Genomic DNA, 19,688 nt, shown 5'->3' on the forward strand with positions numbered 1-19,688 from the left:
CTCACGGACATATACCATCGCTTCAAACTTGACCTCTTGTGGATTCTTAGGTCAGTCTGAGAGAGCCTTACAAGTGATCTAGATTTACAGAAGGAACACAGGAGCAGAATTTTTTACTACTTCAACACTGACCTTTGTAACCTTTATCTGTTCTTAAGTATTTATACAAAATTCTCCCTTTCCTTCACAATACAGCCTTCATTCTTGCCAGGTTTAATGTCAGGCCATCAGGGGTTTTGAAGGGAAAATACAGCAACCTTCCCTTTCTCAATCAAACCCATCCCTGTATCAGTAGTGGGTTTCACTTACCTTCGCTATTGGTTTGGAACTGTGAGCGCTTGCGCGCAGCGTTTCTGTGCATACACAGAACCTTCTGCGCATGTGCAGAACATCCGTGATGACGTCCGGGCGGATGGGCTGAGCCTCCTGCCACTGCCGCTATAGGTTCGCCCGAACCAGGGTGAACTGATACAAACCCACCACTGCCCTGTATGGAAAGTGTTGTGGAGTCAAAATAAATATGTTCTGCTGAGCTGCCCAAGAAATCATACATGGCACTCTGGATTAATATAACCATTCCAGTTATAAAGACTCCTTGATTTACAGCCATTCATTTAGTGACCATTTACAACAGCACTGAAAAAAGTTATGTATGGCCATCTTTCACTCTTACGACCATTGTAGCATCCCCATGGTCATGTGATCAAAATTCAGATGCTTGGCAACTGGCTAATGACTGTAGCTGTGTACCAAGGTCATCTGACAGGCAAAGTCAATGAAGGGGGGGGACTTGGTGCTTTCTCAGCTTGCTTATTTTCTTACAGATGTTTCATTACCCAAACCACGTAACATCATCAGTGCTAGTCAATGAGGAAGCCAGATTCACTTAATTTATCAACTATGGTGATTCACTTAATCATTGGCAAGAAAGGTTGTAAAAGGAGGCAAAACTCGCTTAGCAAATGTCTCACCTAACAACAGAAATGTTGGGCTCAATTGTGGTCATAAGTCAAGGACTTCCTATACTCGGGGACGAAAAGCAAAAATAAAAATAAAAATGGAAAGCTAAAGCCCAAGTCTGAGCTGAAGCCAGCAGTCAGTTAGTAGATCCTAATAAACATCTCAATTTTTGCCGATGTGATCGGAGTTCACTATAGGCTCTGTTTGCTCACGGCTGAAAAAGGTCACCTTGATTAAATGCACTTTTTCTTCTCCTTAATTATCTCTTACAGATGCTTCTAATTTACTACTGCATAGCTGTCATGCTGTCTGTTCTTGTCATCCTCAGGCTACCTTCCTGTTTTCACTCATTAGATACCAACCCCTCAAATACAACAATGTTTATGAGTATCCTCCATGGGGGATTGCAGTGGGTTGGGTGTTGGCCTTATCCTCTATGATCTGCATACCGTCCTACATTATATTCAGCTTCCTGAAAACCAAAGGATCTGTCAAAGAGGTAATAAGAACAGAACTTCTCTGAAGTCTTCGTTTTGTTATTTTACATGATCATTCATAAGAGATAGAACTGACAGGTTTTTCCAATGTGTATTACCAAAAAAAATATATTCTGTATCCTAGGATAATTGTTTTTCCATGATAACATAAGCCCTAAAGTCAGTGATTGGTTTCAACATTTTTTACTACCGGTTCTGTGGGTGTGGCTTGGTGGGCGTGGCTTGGTGGGTGTGGCAGAGGAAGGATACTGTAAAATCTCCATTCCCTCCCCAATCCACGGGAAGGTTACTGCAAAATCCCCATTTCCTCCCAATCAGCTGGGACTTGGGAGGCAGAGAATAGATGGGGGTGGGGCCAGTCAGAATTTTTACTACCAGGTCTCTGAACGACTCAACATTTCCGCTACTGGTTCTCCAGAACTGGTCAGAACCTGCTGAAATCCACCTCTGCCTAAAGTAAATCCACACCATGGAAGCTGGGTTGGTGGCTCTTTATAATGGAAGAAAGCCTTCTGATACATGAAACAACTAACTAACAAAAGCAAATTTGGTTACTGGTAATTGTAGAAGACTAAACCCTTAGTGCAGGTGTGTCAAACTCGTGGCCCGCGGCCCGGATGCATCATGCACTAGCCACGCCCACGCCCAGTTTAGCAAAGAGGAAAAAAGTTTGCGATACGTCATGTGACACCGCCGTGACGATGCAAGTTTGATACCCCTGCCTAAGTGCTTCGAAGTCTTCTTCAGAAAGGCTGTTTGTGTATTTTAAACATATCTAGTTTGTCTGCCTCTTGTTCTGAATTCTTACTGCTATTATACTGATCAAATCAAGTGGAAAATATGTGCAAATAATGAAAGACAGAATGGAGAAATAATCCCCAAACCCTTAAGAAATGTTTCACACCCCAATCCTTTTTCAAACTGACAAATGCAATTTTTATTTCTTCTAGCTATGCGTTTTTTGTCTTCTAACTTCGAAACTTAACACTGTGCAAATGTTAACAAATCAGAATCAGTCACTGCCAATCATAGATTGTTATGCTGTCTAATTGACACTCATAGTTATAATTGTTGCTCTACCTCAGAAAATTGAGGCACTGAGCAAATGGGATCCAAACTAAGAAGTGCCTATAAAATTCAAAACTTGCTTCGGGTTATAATTATGGTTAAAATAGTATGTTGCAATAACTATCAGGTTATCGCAACATACCTGTAATAATTACAGGTAATCATTGGTTGAATTCACAAATCACACTGATCCATAATGTGAATTGCTTGATTTTAGCATTATAAATAATGCGTTCGTGACAGTTTAATTTTACATGTTCAACTACTATGATTTATCTAACCATTGAAAAAGTCCTAGATTTGTGTTTCCACAAACCATGATTAAAATAAGTCACGGCAGAAGCCAATGTGTAAACCCAGCCATTTCTTCTCATTGATAGATGATTCTTCACTGATGCATGTAGATTATGGAATGACAATAGAGGAGAACAATAGAACTCAATACTTTCATGGACATGAACATTTATCTTAGTGGAATAATTTGAATTGTAATCCAGTTCAAAAGGCTGGGAAATCCCACACAAGTCCTAAAATAAACTTTGCAGCAATGCCATCCCCAAGAGTTTAGAAAGATGATGCCATGTCCCCAGAAGACCTTATTTACTGATTAACGATATTGATGTAATAACAAATGACATTATAAGTCAGCCCTGATTTAATAGCCACCTCAGGTGGATAACATGAGACAAAGACCCAGAGAGCAAGAGAAACAAAATATGGTAAGATCAAAAGCAGCCAAGACTAACAATTGCTGAAGAGGATGGAATTTGCAGAGGTGGCTAAATTGACTTCCTTGGTTAGAGAAAAGACAGTATCTACATATACTGCTGACTGGAAACCTCTTACAGGATTTCCTCTTATAGTATAGACTTTTTGCATGAAACAGAAACAGTTGATCTTATGATTTGTGGTTTTGAGGAAAAACCATAGATACTGTAGATTACAGAGTGTATGGAAAAGAATAGGTTTTTTTGTAAGCATAAAGTAAGAGGTAATTTTGTATTTGTAGTTATAACTACTGCAAAGGAAATCAGAAATAATCTTTTTCTATTTTCATTCTTTTTTTAAATATACTTTTGGCTTCTTTCCTAATTTTTTTCTTTTTTTTCTTACTTTGTATTAGTTCTTGCTAGTTTTTTAATCTTTTTATGTTTTTAATTAAAATATTAAAAAGGCAATAATGATAAGCAGACAGCAAATGCCATCTTCGCAAAGAAGCTGAAGAAATAGTGGAACACTTAGTTAGCTGCTGCAAGAAGATTGCACAAACTGAAATCCCATGAAATTGAGTGGGATTTATGCTGAATATGTGTATGAGTCCATCTTAAACCAAGAATTAATTTCTTTGAGTTTGAAAGTTCTACCTGACATTTTTTGTCAGAAACTGAAGGTCAACCAGAATATATAATTCATGTGTTTGTAGATTAGAAATTTGTTCTGAAGTGACAGCTCACATATCACTTATGGATATTTAAAATAATCTTCTTTTCAGCAGTTTGATTTATACAAGGCTACCTGGGTTGTTGCTTTTATTGTTAAATAATTGGAAAACCAGCTCTTGCCAATTTAACTCAAATCTTTCCCTCCAAGTGTTCCAGCCTTGACAGCTTTAAGATATGTGGACTTCAACCCCCAGAATTCTGCAGCCAGTCTTGCTGGCTGGGGGAATTCTGGGACTTAAAGTCTACAAGTCTTAAAGTTGCTAAGGTTGGACACCCTGCTCTAAGGTCCATTAGTTCTCACTTCTGTCCACTCATTTGACACAAATAATTTGTGTGCATGTGTGTGTATTCCAGAGTTACTCCTGTTGTAGTTCCTACATTATGAACCTTTGTACACTTCCATCATTTGGAATGTAAGCTTGAAAGAAATACTAGAGTTACCAGGATGTAATTACTAGCCATTTCCTCTGAAATCACCTTCATTTGTTTGTTTACATGTTACATAGATTGCAGATATTCCTAGGAGTGGTGCAGTGGCCTAGAGGTGGAACTCTTGCCTCACAATCAGGAGGCAGTGAGTTCGATCCTAGGTAGAGGCTGATATTTCTCTCTCTATGAAAATGATAATATATCTGCTAAACAAAACTCCGCATTGGTGACAGGAAGGGCATCTGGCCATTAAACACTCTGCTAGCTCCAATCAGTTGTCCAGACTCCACCCTGCAAGGGATTATGGGGTCATTAAAAGATGATGATAGATTGCAGATATTCCTCTGAGGTAGCACCTTAGTATTGGGAGTCATTTTTAAGTTACTTTTTAACTGCCAACCTGGGCAATCCTTCCGCCATGTGGACTTCATCTCTCAAAATCTCAGCAACTGTTACATCAGGTCATGAATTTTGAGTATTTCAAATTCTTCATCGACAATATTCCAATTGAGGAAGTGTAATCTAGAAAAAAATTGTGCTCTTCTTTAAAAAAAAAATAGGATCAATCCAGCATGTGGAGTTTACCTTAGGTTGTCTGTCAGAGAGAGCCTCGGTGGCGCAGTGGTTAGAGTGCAGTACTGCAGGCTACTTCTGCTGACTGCTGGCTGCCTGCAATTTGGCAGTTCAAATCCCACCAGGCTCAAGGTTGACTCAGCCTTCTATCCTTCCAAGGTGGGTAAAATGAGGACACAATTTTTTGGGGGAAATATGCTGATCGCTTAGAGAGGCCTGTAAAGCACTGTAAAGCGGTATATAAATCTAAGTGCTAGGGAGAGGCATTCTCCATCCCATTTTGCTCTGCAAATGTATATTATGGATTGGAATGGGGGAAACCACATTGCATTAAATCTAGGGTAGAATCCTTTCAATCTGAATGTGGAACAGTATGGCTTTAGTCTGAATTTTGCTTGATGAAATAGACTGTAACAAGACTTAAATGAAGAAGGTGAGGGCAAAACATAATTTACATTGGGGTTGCTTTTTGCAATTCAGCTTATTGTTATTGCCAAAGGCCAAAACAAACAACACAGAATATAATTAACACAAACAGCTGGAGCAAATGTTAAAAACATCAGTTATTACATAATAATTAGAACAAAAAAAAAAACAAAACCATTTGACCTAGAGTAAATTTTGCACATCATTTAATAGAAAAGTAGAGATGCGGAACAATATAGTGAGAAAATCTGTTAATTAATAGTACCAGAAGTAGAAACTTTTAAAATTAGTTCCACAGAGAAAAGCACAGTCAGCTCCAGTTTTGCTCTTCAAACTAACATTTGGTTTATGAGCGTTGTACTATCCAAGTACCTTAAAAAACATACTAGTCACCCCGCCAATGGATTTGATTATAGGGCTCCTGTTGGGTGCTATAAACAAATAATATAAGTACTATAACTACTAATATTTCCATTTGCGCAACCATTCAAGAGAACATAATCATTTTACAAAAATGATATTGAAACACTCTAGAGAGCAGCCATACTGTTCAGTACATACAACTCCTGGAGTACAGCAATTTGCGTCGGAGGTGGCCTAATCACATCCATTTGGCAACTTCTCACATGATAAAACCTCCATCTGAATGTAAGGAGAATATCTTAGAAAACATCAGGAGTTGTGAAAACTAAGAGCTCTTACATTAACCTTAGTAAGGAGGGGACAATATTTTGTTCTTCTACGTAGAGAAAACTGGATGGGTAGCAATCTAAATGAGCAAGCCAGAGTTGCACAAGGACCTCTTAAATTGAGTGGAGGTGTCTTGATAGTTGAGCAACTCATTGAAAAAAAACGGTTTCATTAATTTTATTTACTATTTATACCAGTTTCCATGATAGAAACAGTGTCACCCCTTCCATCTTCATGATGAACCTTCTGAGGAGATTCTATTCTTGTAGTACCACAGTTGTATTAGAGCCTTAAGAACAGATGGTTCTCAGGAAAAAACTGAGAATCAACACTGTATGAGAATCTTCATACACTCATTTCTCAAATGACTAGCGTTGGGTGAACTAGAGAAACAGATAGTGGAAGTTCTGAAAGAGTGAGGCCAGCAGGGGATAAATCTACAGCATTTTTCAGGCGTCTTAGCTCATTTTTTGCAGAGGGCTTTCAAAGTGAAGTTGAAGGCCATTGAAGTCCTATCTATGGCCTGTGTGGGTCTCCAGGTTGTGAAACTATGTTTAGTTTATTCATGAGACCATTACGAAAGAAAAGCTGAAGTTGTTGAGTGTTACAAAGCTATTAGAGACAGAACTATTCACATAGGAGTCTGACTTATGAAACCTTTCCCCTCATGGGTATGAAAGAATAGCTAGTTTGCTGTGCATTTAAATGCACGTTTATCTAATTTACACATCTCAAATCAATATATGAACCAAAAACAACGATATTGCAAGCTTTATAATGTATTTTTCTGATTAAAAATTGAATATAAAGCTATCTAGTTAGCCATAATTGCATGAACGTGCATATAGTGGAGAAATGACAGTGACAATGTACATATTCTCATGAGAAGTAAAAACAAAGAAGCAAATTCTTATAGGAATAGGACAAAACAAATTTAAGATTGGAAAATAAAAACCCGAACGCCTTAATGGAAGCAAAATTCTCATCTCTAATTGCCACAACAAATGAGTGTTTTTTTCTTCCTAATCTCATGCTTTTGTAAGTATGCAATCTATTAAAAACATCCCTACTGTAAGCATTGTTGGGATTTTTATTGTGTGCTATCATACGTCAACAAGCAGTGAACCTAAAAGCGAAATAACACAAAGTATTAAACCATTTCCCATCTGCTCTTTTAAATGTATGTGCCAATAAACTTGCCTTATGAAAATTTCGTGGATGGGTTTTTGGACTGCCTTTGTCCACCCCAACTGAGGCAGGTTAATTTGGATGTCGATTTGCTTGATCGTTTAATTAACAGAGATACTGCCTGTCATTTTCCTTGTCTTTCCACAGCGCTTACGCCAGCTCACTGCTCCAGCAGAAGACTTGCCCCAGCCAAAAAAGCATCTGATGGGCACTTCTGGAAGGGAATGTTCTGAAGTGGGATCCCAGCATCCAGTCAAGGAAGTGCTTGGCAAGACGGGGAAGGAAACCAACTTCTAGAGCTTTCTGACATTCTGGAAGAGTCTCTTCATATTTCTGAAGACTTCTGCTTATATCCAGGTTGAGTTTCCTCTGAGATCTTCCTTATTCTCTTAAGATGTCAGCAATTTCTAAGAACGGACCACTGGATGGAAAAGAACCAACCCTTGTTTTTCCATCTGCACAAGAAGAGCTGTAAAACCATCATGGTGAGGATCACGGCTCAAGATCTCCATGAAACCCTTCTCCTTGACATTGTTGGAGAAGGAGCTATCACTTTGTGAATGCTGCATATGCACTCTCTATCCTTGAATGGTGTTGTGTTCTGTTTGCAAGAATTAAGTACGCAGCATGATCAGGTTACCTGAAAATTATCTGTTGAAGCTGGTCAACCTGACTCATCGTTTCTTTAATCATTCTTCCACTGCTACCTCCACTCTTTGATACAAATGGTTAACAATTCTGTGAAAAAAACCCTAATCCAGGAACCTCTGAGATTAGCCAAATGTGTACTCTGTGACAGCAGGATGAATGCGTCTTGGACAAGTTTGATGGATTACTTTTTTTTCTCTATTGTTCTCAATGGTTTACATAAATCTGCTACAGGTGAGGGTTTCTTTCAACAAACATCATACCCATCTATTTGGACTTTCTAAATTAAAGTTGATTGAACAGTCTCTCCCACTGGTGACAGCCCAGGGGAGAGAAAAGTGGCAAATTGGAAGCAAAATAATTTTGTGAGATACTGCCTTCACATTCTCTCCTTCATCTTTTGGAGAAAAGATTGGCACTGAAAGGCTGACAGTCTTTCAGTTTGAATATACCTCATCTGACACTGCTCCTTGTGGCATCCTTGAATTGTTGGAAAACTAGAACAAAAAAATGGAAATGCCAAAATTGCCTTAGTGTGTGTGGGAAACACATAAGAAATAATCAACTTGAGAATGACCCACTCCTGGACACGTATCTTGGCACAGCGATGCAAAAACTTGCATATGATTTATAACGCAAAAGTAAAAAATAAGAAATGCAACTTACAATCAGCCAGAAGAACGAGAGTTGTGCAGAGCGAGCTGGTTTGCCTGCCTTTATTTCTTATGTAACTGCTCTATTTTATTTTTTTTTTAAAAAGGACAATTTAATATGCTCTTATGCAGCATGAATGTACTCAGAATTTCTCCCATGGCATTTAGTACTCCTACAAATTGACAGAATTCTTTGTTTCTTTGCATCTGTTTTCAGAAATGCCCTCTGTCCCAAGCAAGGCAGCTTCCAAGGAACTGTATATACAATTGAAGTCATTGTCCCTTGCTGTAATAGTGCTGGTGAATTTGACTTTTCAGCAGAGGTATAAAAAAGTCAAAACGATGACCATAATTGTAAAATTAAAGCCTTGCCCCCCATTTTACATGTGTTGCACAAGTGATGCGTGCAAAAAAAGGGGTGGGGCTTCATTAGTGTGCTTGTAGTCCCCATTTGGATTGCCACTGACAGTCCTGCTTCCAGCCTACCTTTAAATAATATAGTCCAAAGCAGGAAATTTTCTATTGTTACCAGGTTGCACGATGCTATTTCAGACTGTAGGAGAAAAATGGAACTAAGATTTCCCTTTAAGGTTTATTTGACATGAAAGTAAATATTATATTCATTATCTGAGTGTAAGTACATAGTACCGGTCAGGGGTGTCAAACTGGCAGCCCGTGGGCTGGATGCATCCTGCACAGACCATGCCCACCACAGCTCCGCGAAGGGGGAAAACGTCACGAAATGTCACATGGTGGCAATGTGACGTGGAGAGTTTGACACCCGTGGTAAAGGTAGTCCTTGACTTACAACCACCATTGAGCGCAAAGTTTCTGTTGCTAAGTGAAACATTTGTTAAGTAAGTTTTGCCCCATTTTACATCTTTTCTTGCCCCAGTTGATAAGTGAATCACTTATCAGTGAGAGAGAGAGTCTCCTGCTTGAGCAGGTGATTGAACTAGAAGACCTGCAGAATAACTTGGGTATTCTGTATTCTGTATCAATCTCCATTATCTATAATCCTTGATCAAAGTGCTTTGTAAACTACATGTTTAGTTTACTTGGAAGGAGGAAAGGGATTTTAATGAGTATAGGTGCATGGTGACTTTATGACTGTCATTCATTGATTCAATCATTCATTCATACATTCATTCAATAGAAATTTTATGATTGGGATGGGAACTCTTTCCCATCAACATTCCCTTCGCAGACATTTTTCATGTAGAGGGTTCCTCCTGTCAGACCAAATTAATACATTTTGGTTTCTTCCAATTTTTAATTTTTCTGATGTAATGCTATATTGTGTTTCTGATCCTTTGATTTTTTTTTAAAAAAAAATCCATGAAAATGATACATCTTTTGTATTCTAATGTAATGCATTTTACAAATTTTGTCTAATAAGCACATATTTTATTTCTAAAAAAAATCTTTATATTTGCCATGCACTTTCACCAAGATAAGCATTTTTGTAGGCACTGTATCATGCTATGTGCATTTTCTATGCCTTTTTTTAAAAAAAAAAAGAATTGCATTGTTGAATATAAAAAACTGTAAATGCCAAAGGGTAGCAGTTTCATTCGGCATATTGACTGGAAAGAAAAAACAGATTTGTCTGTATGAAAATATGAACTAAGAACATATCACATATGTACTATATGTCTAACTTATACATTCCTAATTGTCCACTATGAAGCAAAAGCATAAGAAACATTCTTGTCTTCATCATCTTCATGCAAATAAGATGATCCATGTAAAGTTGCCAATTTACTAATTTGTTTTTTTATTATCCCTACTTCTGGCCTGCCACAATATTCTGACTTGCAGATATTTAGCATGTGAATGGCTTCTATTCCAGTTTGGTCCAGGTCTGGAAGTCAACCAACCTTCCATCTGTAATTATTTTCCAATCCATTCCAATTGGTCAATTCACTGCATCCAAAGAGAACCTCTGTATAATTTATGATGCTCACTTCAATGTGAATGCCTCTCTTCTATTAATATTGCCTCTGTATTTAAATGGGAGATGATAACGATTGAGAAATTTCTCCAAGGTACCCTACATGGAAACAATGTTAGTTTCCTCCCTTCTAAGTATCTTGAGCTATATTTCATGAGTGCACATCTATGTATATGTGATAATTCTTTGTACATAAGATACAGTCCCATTTCCTTACTTTATGAAGGCAATGGTTGAAATTTCTTTTAGTTTAGGTTCTTCGGGAAGTCAGAAACTGTGATCTGTATCTAAGAAAGAAATGCAGTAAATGTGGTAATTAATTAGTAGCTGATGGCACTGAAGCTTTTGAGCCATAAACTTGCATATTGAATGTGTCTCATTTTTACAACTTGAGAACCTTTTGGCTCATACATCAATTACAGAAGGTTAGGTGAAATCCGCAGCTGATTTGTTGCCTCATCAAAATTGGTCACTTTGCTATGATTTGTTGGGGGCAGCTAAAATTATTGATAGAGCAGATCTATAATTGGCCTTCAACCTCTGCACAGATGCTGGTAGAGCCGGAAATGGGCTAATAAATTTTAAAGTGAGGGCATTCTGCTTACACTAGAAATAAACTAGAGGTACATGCTCCTTGGCCATTATTATGTGCTACAGCTTAGATAAATAACACTGTGTCAACAAGATAACCACACTGATATGAAAGACATAAATGAAAGTTATGAGAAATATTTTAGTGCCTATGATCTGTTTAAAATCTGTTATGAAAGTCATGCTAATCATAAAAATCTGAAACTTCATGTAACAAATATGGGCCAAAATCTGTATGTATGAAAATTCACACAACATGTATTTTTGTGGAAGGGATGGGGGGAAACTGATGAAAACGCTTTTCACTGTCCAGCCTTGTTCCAAACAGAAAGCTAGGCTGTATCTCTCAATCGTGTTTATTTTCAAAGAATGCTGATGTGGAGACCAGAAGCAATTGTGAAAATAAAGATAATTCACAGAAAACTGTTTCGTCATGTTCCAGATTCCCATTTATATATATATATATTTTAATGTTAGCATCATCTTTATAAAAACGTTCAGAAAGGTGAGGCAGGGAAAGCATGGGAAATTCCTAGTTTCTATCCCAGAAGCCCAGCATTGCAAAATGGGAGAATTTTGCTAGTCAACTCTGAGGTAAATTAGAATTCACATTCTCCTTTCTGGGTGGTAAAGTATTGGATCAGAATGCAGATCACATTGCATTTTATCCAGAATCCATCAAATTATGATGACCCACAGAAAGGGCTCTTCTTCTTCTTCTTTTTTGTGTGTGTGTGTGTTATTGCTTTTCCCCATCTGCAGTGAATGTTTATCTTGCTTTATGCTTCATTGCTCACCACAGCAATTATCAAAGAAGCAGGGACTCAGCCTGGGGAACCAGGGCACAACACAACTGAATCTTAAAAGCACTTTAAAGGAAAATAGCATCAACTCCTCCTTACTGGGTTGGGGAACATAGGCATTGATCGGTGTCTCCTATTGTCAATCTCGGTCTTCATAAAGGAGAGAGGGTTTATTTTTATACTTGTAGAGGCTTTTTTCTAGCTCATCACATGTGGAAAGCCACATAAAGTAGTGTGTCAGGAATCCACAAAACTTGGGATTCTTAGGAACTCAGAATTCACTCCATTGGTGAAGTGAAAGGCTACCTTTTACTAAGTTCAAGCAGTTACAGCATAAGCAAAGCTGGATCAGAATATTCCCACAAAACCTGCATTTTCCCCATCTCCCTGGCCCTTCCCCCTTGACCAGTCCATCGGTGTCCAATAGCATTTGTTTTTGATGTTTTGGGAACGGCTTTGAGGTTTAGTGCCTCTTTGGTGGAGTTTTGCATTCCGTTCTCACACTCCATCCCCACCCTATTGGCCTCCCGAAAAGCGGTGAAGACCTGGCTTTTCTGGCAGGCCTGGGGCCGTTGGTCTCGTTGTTGCGATCTGGCGAGATCCTGCCATGAATGGTGTGAATGGGTTTTAATTGTTTTTAATGTTTTTATATATGGTTTTTAAATGCATTGTAAGCCGCCTTGAGTCTTCGGAGAAAGGCGGCATACAAGTTGAACAAATAAATAAATAATAAAATAAAATCCATCCTTGATAGACCAGTTCATTTTGGATTGACACCTCTGGTTCCTGTCAATCTGTCATTGTTGTTCTCCTATTTGTTAGCTGAAGAGTAATACCTGAGTAGTGTTTTTTTCTCTACTTTTGAGTCAATTTTTGACTCCTGATGACTGTCTAGACAAGTCATCAGTATCCTTACCAAAATTTTTGGAAGTGGTTGCCATTATCAGCTTTCTAGGTCTGGGAGACCAAATGACCTAAGGTCACACAAGTGACTTTCATGTCTAAAGTGTGACTAAAATTCACACGGGTCTTCTGGTTTCTAGCTGATGCCTTAACCGCTGCTCCAAACTAGCTCTTAGGGATCACTAAATTAAATATGGCACAGTGTCAAAGGCTTACGGAAGTCTGCTGGCTTGTGAAAGTTCATCATGAAATGTTCCAGGGCTATCTAGGGATGTTAATCTAGAGCAGTGTTTCCAAAACTTGACCCTTTGAAGATGTATGGACTTCAACTCCCAGAATTCCTCAACCAGGCATACTGGTTGGGGAATTCTGGGAATTGAAGTCCATGCATCTTAAAATAGCCAAGTTTGGGAAACACTGATCTAGAGTCAAGAAGAAATAGCCTGACTAGGTGGCTCAAGTGGCTAAGACACTGAGCTTGTAGATCAGAAAGGTTGGCAGTTCAGCTGTTCAAATCCCTAGTATGGGTTTCCTGCGTGAGCAGGGGGTTGGACTAGATGACCTCCAAGGTACCTTCCAACTCTGTTACTGTTACAGATTTTCCAGAAAGTATATCAGTCTAGAGCAGGGGTGTCAAACTCAAGGCCCATGGGCTGGATCTGGCCCCCGGGGTGCTTCGATCTGGCCTGTGTGGCTGCCCTGGAAACATTGAAGGACTGGCCCACAATGCCTCTGCCAGCGAAAATGGAGCTCGGGACGGCCACGTGCAGACCTCCCGAGCTCTGTTTTCACTGGCAGAAGGTTGCAGGAGTTGGTCACAGCCAGAAACAGAGCTCGGGAGCCCGTTTTCACTGGCAGAGTGTTTGGAACACCACAGGCACCCCTGACACAAGTGATGTCAAGATGGCCACACCCACCCCAGCTCCTCGAGGTCAAACACAACCCTAACGCAGCCCTCAATGAAATTGAGTTTGACACCCTGGTCTAGAGAAACAACTATCGGATGGGACCTCATGGGCTACCTGCTTAAAAAAAATACCACATACCCATCTAACCATCTGCAGTGGAGATGAAAAAGAAACTTTTCTGTAGCTCAGCAAAGAAGAAGCTGGTTGGGTTAGTTCTGAGAAACTGTTAATAATGGGATAGAGAATTACGCATCTTGCCAAGTTTTGAGATCTTTTCAGGTGAACTCTTTTTTTTTTTTCATCCCATGGAGATATAAATGAGAGTCCACTAAAATGAAGATGTAGAATTAATAAAATGACTAGCAATTCATTATTTGGCCAGTTAAACAAATAGCCTCCTGACTGCATGTATATAGCCAGTCATTCTAGCCAGCTAGCACTCACCTAAATAATGAATCTAATGTTGAGTCCTTTGGAGCAGGGGTCTCCAGCCTTGGCAACTTTAAGACTTGTGGACTTCCTCTGGCTGAGGAATTCTAGGAGCTGAAGTCCACAAGTCTTAAATTTGCCAAGGTTGGAGATCCCTGCTTTGGAGCAGCAGGAGGTTAGCAATATCTCACTTTAAAGTTACTTACAACTGTTTCTTGGACTACATCTTTGGCTTTAGGGGAGAAAATATGAATCTAGACTTAGCAGACATTGGGCTTTGCTCATTTGCAATCTAGGAGGATGTACTGTCTCGGGAGAACTAAACCATATATTTTTGCCCTTGCTAAAAATCAGCTGTAGCAAGCTTCAGTCCCACCACTACTAAGTGCTATGCCATGTTCTCTTCCTATCTACAGAATCCAAAAAAGGGAGGCCGGGAAAAGTACTTACAAAAGGTGGCCTCATTTTTGCTGAAATTAATCTTTTATGCCTATCTTTTTTTATCAACACTTTGACTTCATTCAAAATATCCTCATCACAACAAAGTCTCTAGAGGTAAATTGAAGAAGAAAGAAGAAGGTGACTCAGGTTTTTTTTTTTTTAATGAAGAATGGGAAATCATAGTCCCATGGGCCTAACCCAATTTACAAGATTGGACCATCCAACAATGTTCTCACTAGCAAAATCTATATTTTTTAAGAAGCACTGATAATTTTCTTTAACAAGAAAAGAGCCATAGTTGCTTTGTTGCCTAAGATCTATAGATGGATGATAGACGATAGACGATAGACGATAGACGATAGACGATAGACGATAGACGATAGACGATAGACGATAGACGATAGACGATAGACGATAGATGATGATAGATGATAGATGGATGGATGGATGGATGGATGGATGGATGGATGGATGGATAGATAGATAGATAGATAGATAGATAGATAGATGATAGATATATCTATCTCTATCATCTCTCTCTCTCTTTGTCTCTGTCTGTCTGACTCTCTCTCTCTCTCTCTCTCTCTCTCTATCTCTAACTCTGTGTCTCTGTCTTTATTTCTGTCTCTATCTCTATCTCTCTATCTCTCATCTCTCTATCTAACAGATGTGGGTCACACATTAGAATCTTGTATTCTTTGGGTTGGAGAAGGGAGCAGTATACAATTTAAGGTATGGCATTATCTTCCAAGTCCAGAATGGGTGGATTGATGATGTAACCTAGTCAGGTAATAAAACATCTGCAAACAACCAAGCTCACACATTACCAAGGATTACAAAATCCAGAATTCTTCCTATCCACTTTTCTGGCAGTAGGGATGCAGGAATATTTTCAGTCATTTTCACTAAAATATTGATTTATGACCCAGGTCAGGATACCGCTCTGTGTGTGCAGTTTCTTTGTTCTGTTCTTCAGCATAATGCTCTCAGATAGAAGCATTGTAAGAAAGTAAGATGTCCCTGCATTTTCACTTTCTTAATTACTCCACTATCATGGACATGTTAGGACAGGATTCAGTTGATTGAAATATATCACTGTTGGCATTACAAGCATGTGTGACTGGTCTGGCACTATAAATAGAGATTACTTTGCAATGGGAATAAAATGTTTAAAAGTCTCCCTCCCGTTTTGGAAGAAATAAGAATAGAACAGAAGGGAGGGAGGGAGGGAGGAAGCAAGGGTTCTGTTACTCCAGGCAGAGGTATCAGATGCACCTACAGGTCATTTGAGCAGCCATCCTGCCAAAGGATTGACGCATGGCTCATAAAGTGACGGCAAAGTGATGTCCAAGTGTCCAATTCCATTGGCAGCAATAACTCCCGAGGGAGATGAAATCATGATTCTAGAAACTAATGCTCATTTCCTGCCAGCTGGCCCATGAGCCGTTTTCAGCTGAAACGTTTTCCATCATGTGTTACCCTGCTCTGATTTCTTAACACACTTCCCAATAGTGTCAAGTTCCTAGCCCTTGTTCCTTCTTTACTACAGCAGTTCTTTCCCCCTTTTTTCTCCTTTCCTTCATTTTGCTGCAGTCTATGAATTAAGGCCAACCTGATGTTTGCTTAAAGCTTTTCATATGCCTGTGGAACTATAATGTAAACGTAACACATGCTTAAAAAAATGCAAGCATTACATAGTGGAAGCGTCCATGGCAGGGATGTTAAACTCAAGGCCTTTGAGTTTGACAAGTGCTGGATCCGGCCCGCGGGGTGCTTAGATCTGACCTATGGGGTTGGTCTGGAAATAGCAAAGGACCAGCCCTCAGTACCTCTGCTAGCAAAAATGGGGCACGGGTGGGGCACGTGCCCCCCGCAACCGCTTTTGGCCTCCAAAGTGGTCTAGGAGGCCATCCAGGTCCAAAATGGGGCTTCCAGAGTGGTCCAGGAGGCCGTCCAGGCCCAAAACAGGGCCTCTGGAGTGGTCCAGGAGGCTGTCCAGGCCCAAAACAGGGCTTCCGGAGTACTGCAGGAGGCAGTCCTTGACTCAGAAGGTTATAAAAGGGAGGAAAGTAAAATATTTTACCTTTCAGGCTTGCAGGATTCTGCTATTAGCCTAGGTCAATAATTTATAGTTCTAGTCTTCCTATGGAGTCAGTTTCTTGATCTGGTCTTTCTCTCAAGGTGATCAAGTAGATCAAGTAAGTATTAAAAAAAACAAAATCACAGAAATGTACGCCTCCCTATTTTTATAAGTTTATATTACCATTAAAACATGACATGACTTGGCTCCTGGATATTGATAACACAATCTGACATTCACACAAGGAAACTTGCTGAGGTTCTGTGTATGAAATATGGAGTGTAGGTCCAAAAATGTCCCTTCTTGCTCCACTCATACTTCTGAATTCTTTGCTTACAACACTACCTAAGGTCACAAGTTCTATGACTTTGAGTATTTGCTTTAAGTCTCTGTAGGAGATTTGAGTATTCATGATGTGTGCTATGTGTGGTTAATTGATTTATTAATTAATTAGAGGGTTTTGCCCCTGTATTTCCCATATTTTTGTAGAGGATTCTGCTCATAAACCACAAAATAGAGAAGCATGTCATAAATGAATAAAAGACTGCATTGTCTAGTTTAAGCAAAAAGCAAAAAGCAGAATGTAAATGTTATTTGTTTCTTCTTTATTTAAGAATTCGTTTTTTTCCCCCCTTTCTCAGGATTCATTTATTTCCTAATGTAACATAACTATATGGTGCTACGGATTTTGCTCTGCATTAGCCACAACTTTTAGAATAGCTGGCCATTTTTGACTAGGCTACAGAGCCAATTCATCTGAATTTCACAGCAATGTGAGTTAGTGAACTGTGAATTGTGATTAGAAAGTAATTTGGTCAACTGACTTCATGGAACAGAAGGCAAACTGGGTCTAGATAATCCTTAGCCTAGCTTAGAAAGCCATATGAAGGCTGCATGGAACTGTATTGGCCAGGAAGCAGCTATAACTGCATGGCTGCACATGTATCTGAAGGTGGCATGATGTATATCTGTGACGAAGATGCAGAAAGCTAACATTGTCAAAGCACAGGGAAAGTTTTGGGAAGAATGCTGTCCGTTATCGTGCTCTGCTCTGTTTGATAGCCACTTAGTCCTAAAGAAGCTTTTTCAAGAGGCAACTGGACTTCCTTTCTTTTTCCTTGAAGTCATTTTGCTTCTCATCCAAGAAGCTTCTTCAGTCCAGTTGTTCAGTTCTGAAGAACTGAAGGAGTTTCTTGGATGAGAAGCGAAACGTCTTCAAGGAAAAACAAAGAAAGTCTAGTTGCCTCTTGAAAAAGCACCTTTGGGACAACCATTTATTTATTTATTTTTATTTTTATTTATTTATTTTTATCAAGCATGTATTTGATAATAAGTATAAGCATGGATTGGATACATAAAATAGATACAAACAGAAGAAACAGGGACGGTAGGCACGCTGGTGCTCTTATGCACGCCCCTTACAGACCACTTAGGAATGGGGTGAGGTCAACAGTAGACAGTCTTAGGTTAAAATTTTGGGGGTTTTGGGATGAAACCACAGAGTCAGGTAGTGCATTCCAGGCATTGACCACTCTGTTGCTGAAGTCCCATCGTCCCGTGCGCTCCCACAGAGAGGGCCTCCTCAGGGTGCCATCAGCCAATCAATGTAGGCTGGTGACCCCCAGGGGGAGGGCCTTCTCTGTGGGGGCACCTACCCTCTGGAATCAGTTGCCCCCAGAGATAAGGAGAATCCAAGACCTTAGTGCCTTCCGCCGTGCCCTTAAAACCCACTTTTTCCAGCAAGCCGGGCTGGCTTAAGAAGAAATTTTAAATGTTTTAATTGGTTTGTATTTTTAATTTTGGGCCAAATTTATATATATTTTAATTGTTTTTTAATATTTGTATTTTATGTTTTTTAATTCTGGCTGTACACCGCCCTGAGTCCTCAGGGAGAAGGGCGGCATATAAATTTTAAATAAATAAATAAATAAATAAATAAATAAATAAATAAATAAATAAATAAATAAATAAGTCATATTTTCTACAATCGAGTTTGGTGCGGTTTACCTTAAGTTTGTATCTATTGTGTGCTTGTGTATTGTTGTGGTTGAAGCTGAAGTAGTCATTGACAGGTAGGACATTGTAGCAGATGATTTTATGAGCTACGCTTAGTTCATACCGAAGGCAGCGTAGTTCTAAATTTTCTAAGCCCAGAATTTCAAGTCTGGTGGCATAAGGTATTTTGTTACAAGCAGAGGAGTGGCAGACTCTTCTTGTGAAATATTTCTGGACGTGTTCAATTGTATTAATGTCCGATATGCAGTGCGGGTTCCATGGCCGCACTGCATGGCCCAGATGATTGAGAATTTAGACATAGACAGATAGCGACTTAGGGTCATCAACTTGCAAGACTAGCCTACTTTAGATATAATGTGTGATCAGATCACCAATCTTAAATTATTCAAGAGTTCCACTTTCCACTTTTGGCAATAATGCCTCCCCCATCTTTCTTATCCTTGCCCTTGAATCAGTGGTGAAATCTAAAATTTGTTACTACCGGTTCTGTGGGCGTAGCTTGGTGGGAGGGAGGTCATGTGACTGGGTGGGCGTGGCCAATTTTTTTTAACTTTTAAAACCATTTTTTCTGCAACCTCTTCGGCGAAGAGGTTGTAAAAAAAATGCTTTCAAAAGGCTCTGACGATCCCAGCTGAGTTGCCTCAACATCAGAGGCTTTTTAAAAAATCTCTGATGATCGTGCGGCTCAGCTGGGATCGTCAGAGGCATTTAAAAGAAAAAAAGGGTTTTTTTTCTTTTAAAAGCCTTTGATGATCCCAGCTGAGCCGCGCGATCATCAGAGGCTTTTTTTTTTAGTTTTAAAAGCATTTTTTTGGCCAAAGAGGTTATAGAAAAAATGCTTTTAAAAGTAAAAAAAAAAGCCTCTGATGATTGTGCGGCTGAGCTGGGCATGGAGGCGTGGGCAGGGATTTTTGCTACCGGTTCTCTGAACCACCCGCCTCCATCGTTACCGGATCGGGTGATCCGGTCCGAACCGGGAGCATTTCACC

The 19,688-nt window shown here is 39.4% G+C and overlaps 1 protein-coding gene across 2 annotated transcripts in view; it reads left to right on the top strand.

Annotated features, from left to right (window-relative positions):
* Positions 1-11,542, top strand: part of LOC117655362 (sodium- and chloride-dependent betaine transporter-like) — a 75,778-nt gene extending 64,236 nt beyond the window's left edge. For both annotated transcript variants that reach the window (XM_034402752.3, XM_087873703.1), the window contains exons 14-15: positions 1,289-1,459; positions 7,421-11,542. In XM_034402752.3, the coding sequence (XP_034258643.2) occupies positions 1,289-1,459; positions 7,421-7,570 (321 nt within the window). In that variant the 3' untranslated portion in view covers positions 7,571-11,542. The remainder of the gene's footprint in view (positions 1-1,288; positions 1,460-7,420) is intronic.
* The last annotated feature ends 8,146 nt before the right edge of the window (positions 11,543-19,688 follow it).

Source organism: Pantherophis guttatus, chromosome 7 (assembly GCF_059756535.1).
Source record: "Pantherophis guttatus breed Tessera chromosome 7, ASM5975653v1, whole genome shotgun sequence".
NCBI classification, from domain to species: domain Eukaryota; kingdom Metazoa; phylum Chordata; class Lepidosauria; order Squamata; family Colubridae; genus Pantherophis; species Pantherophis guttatus.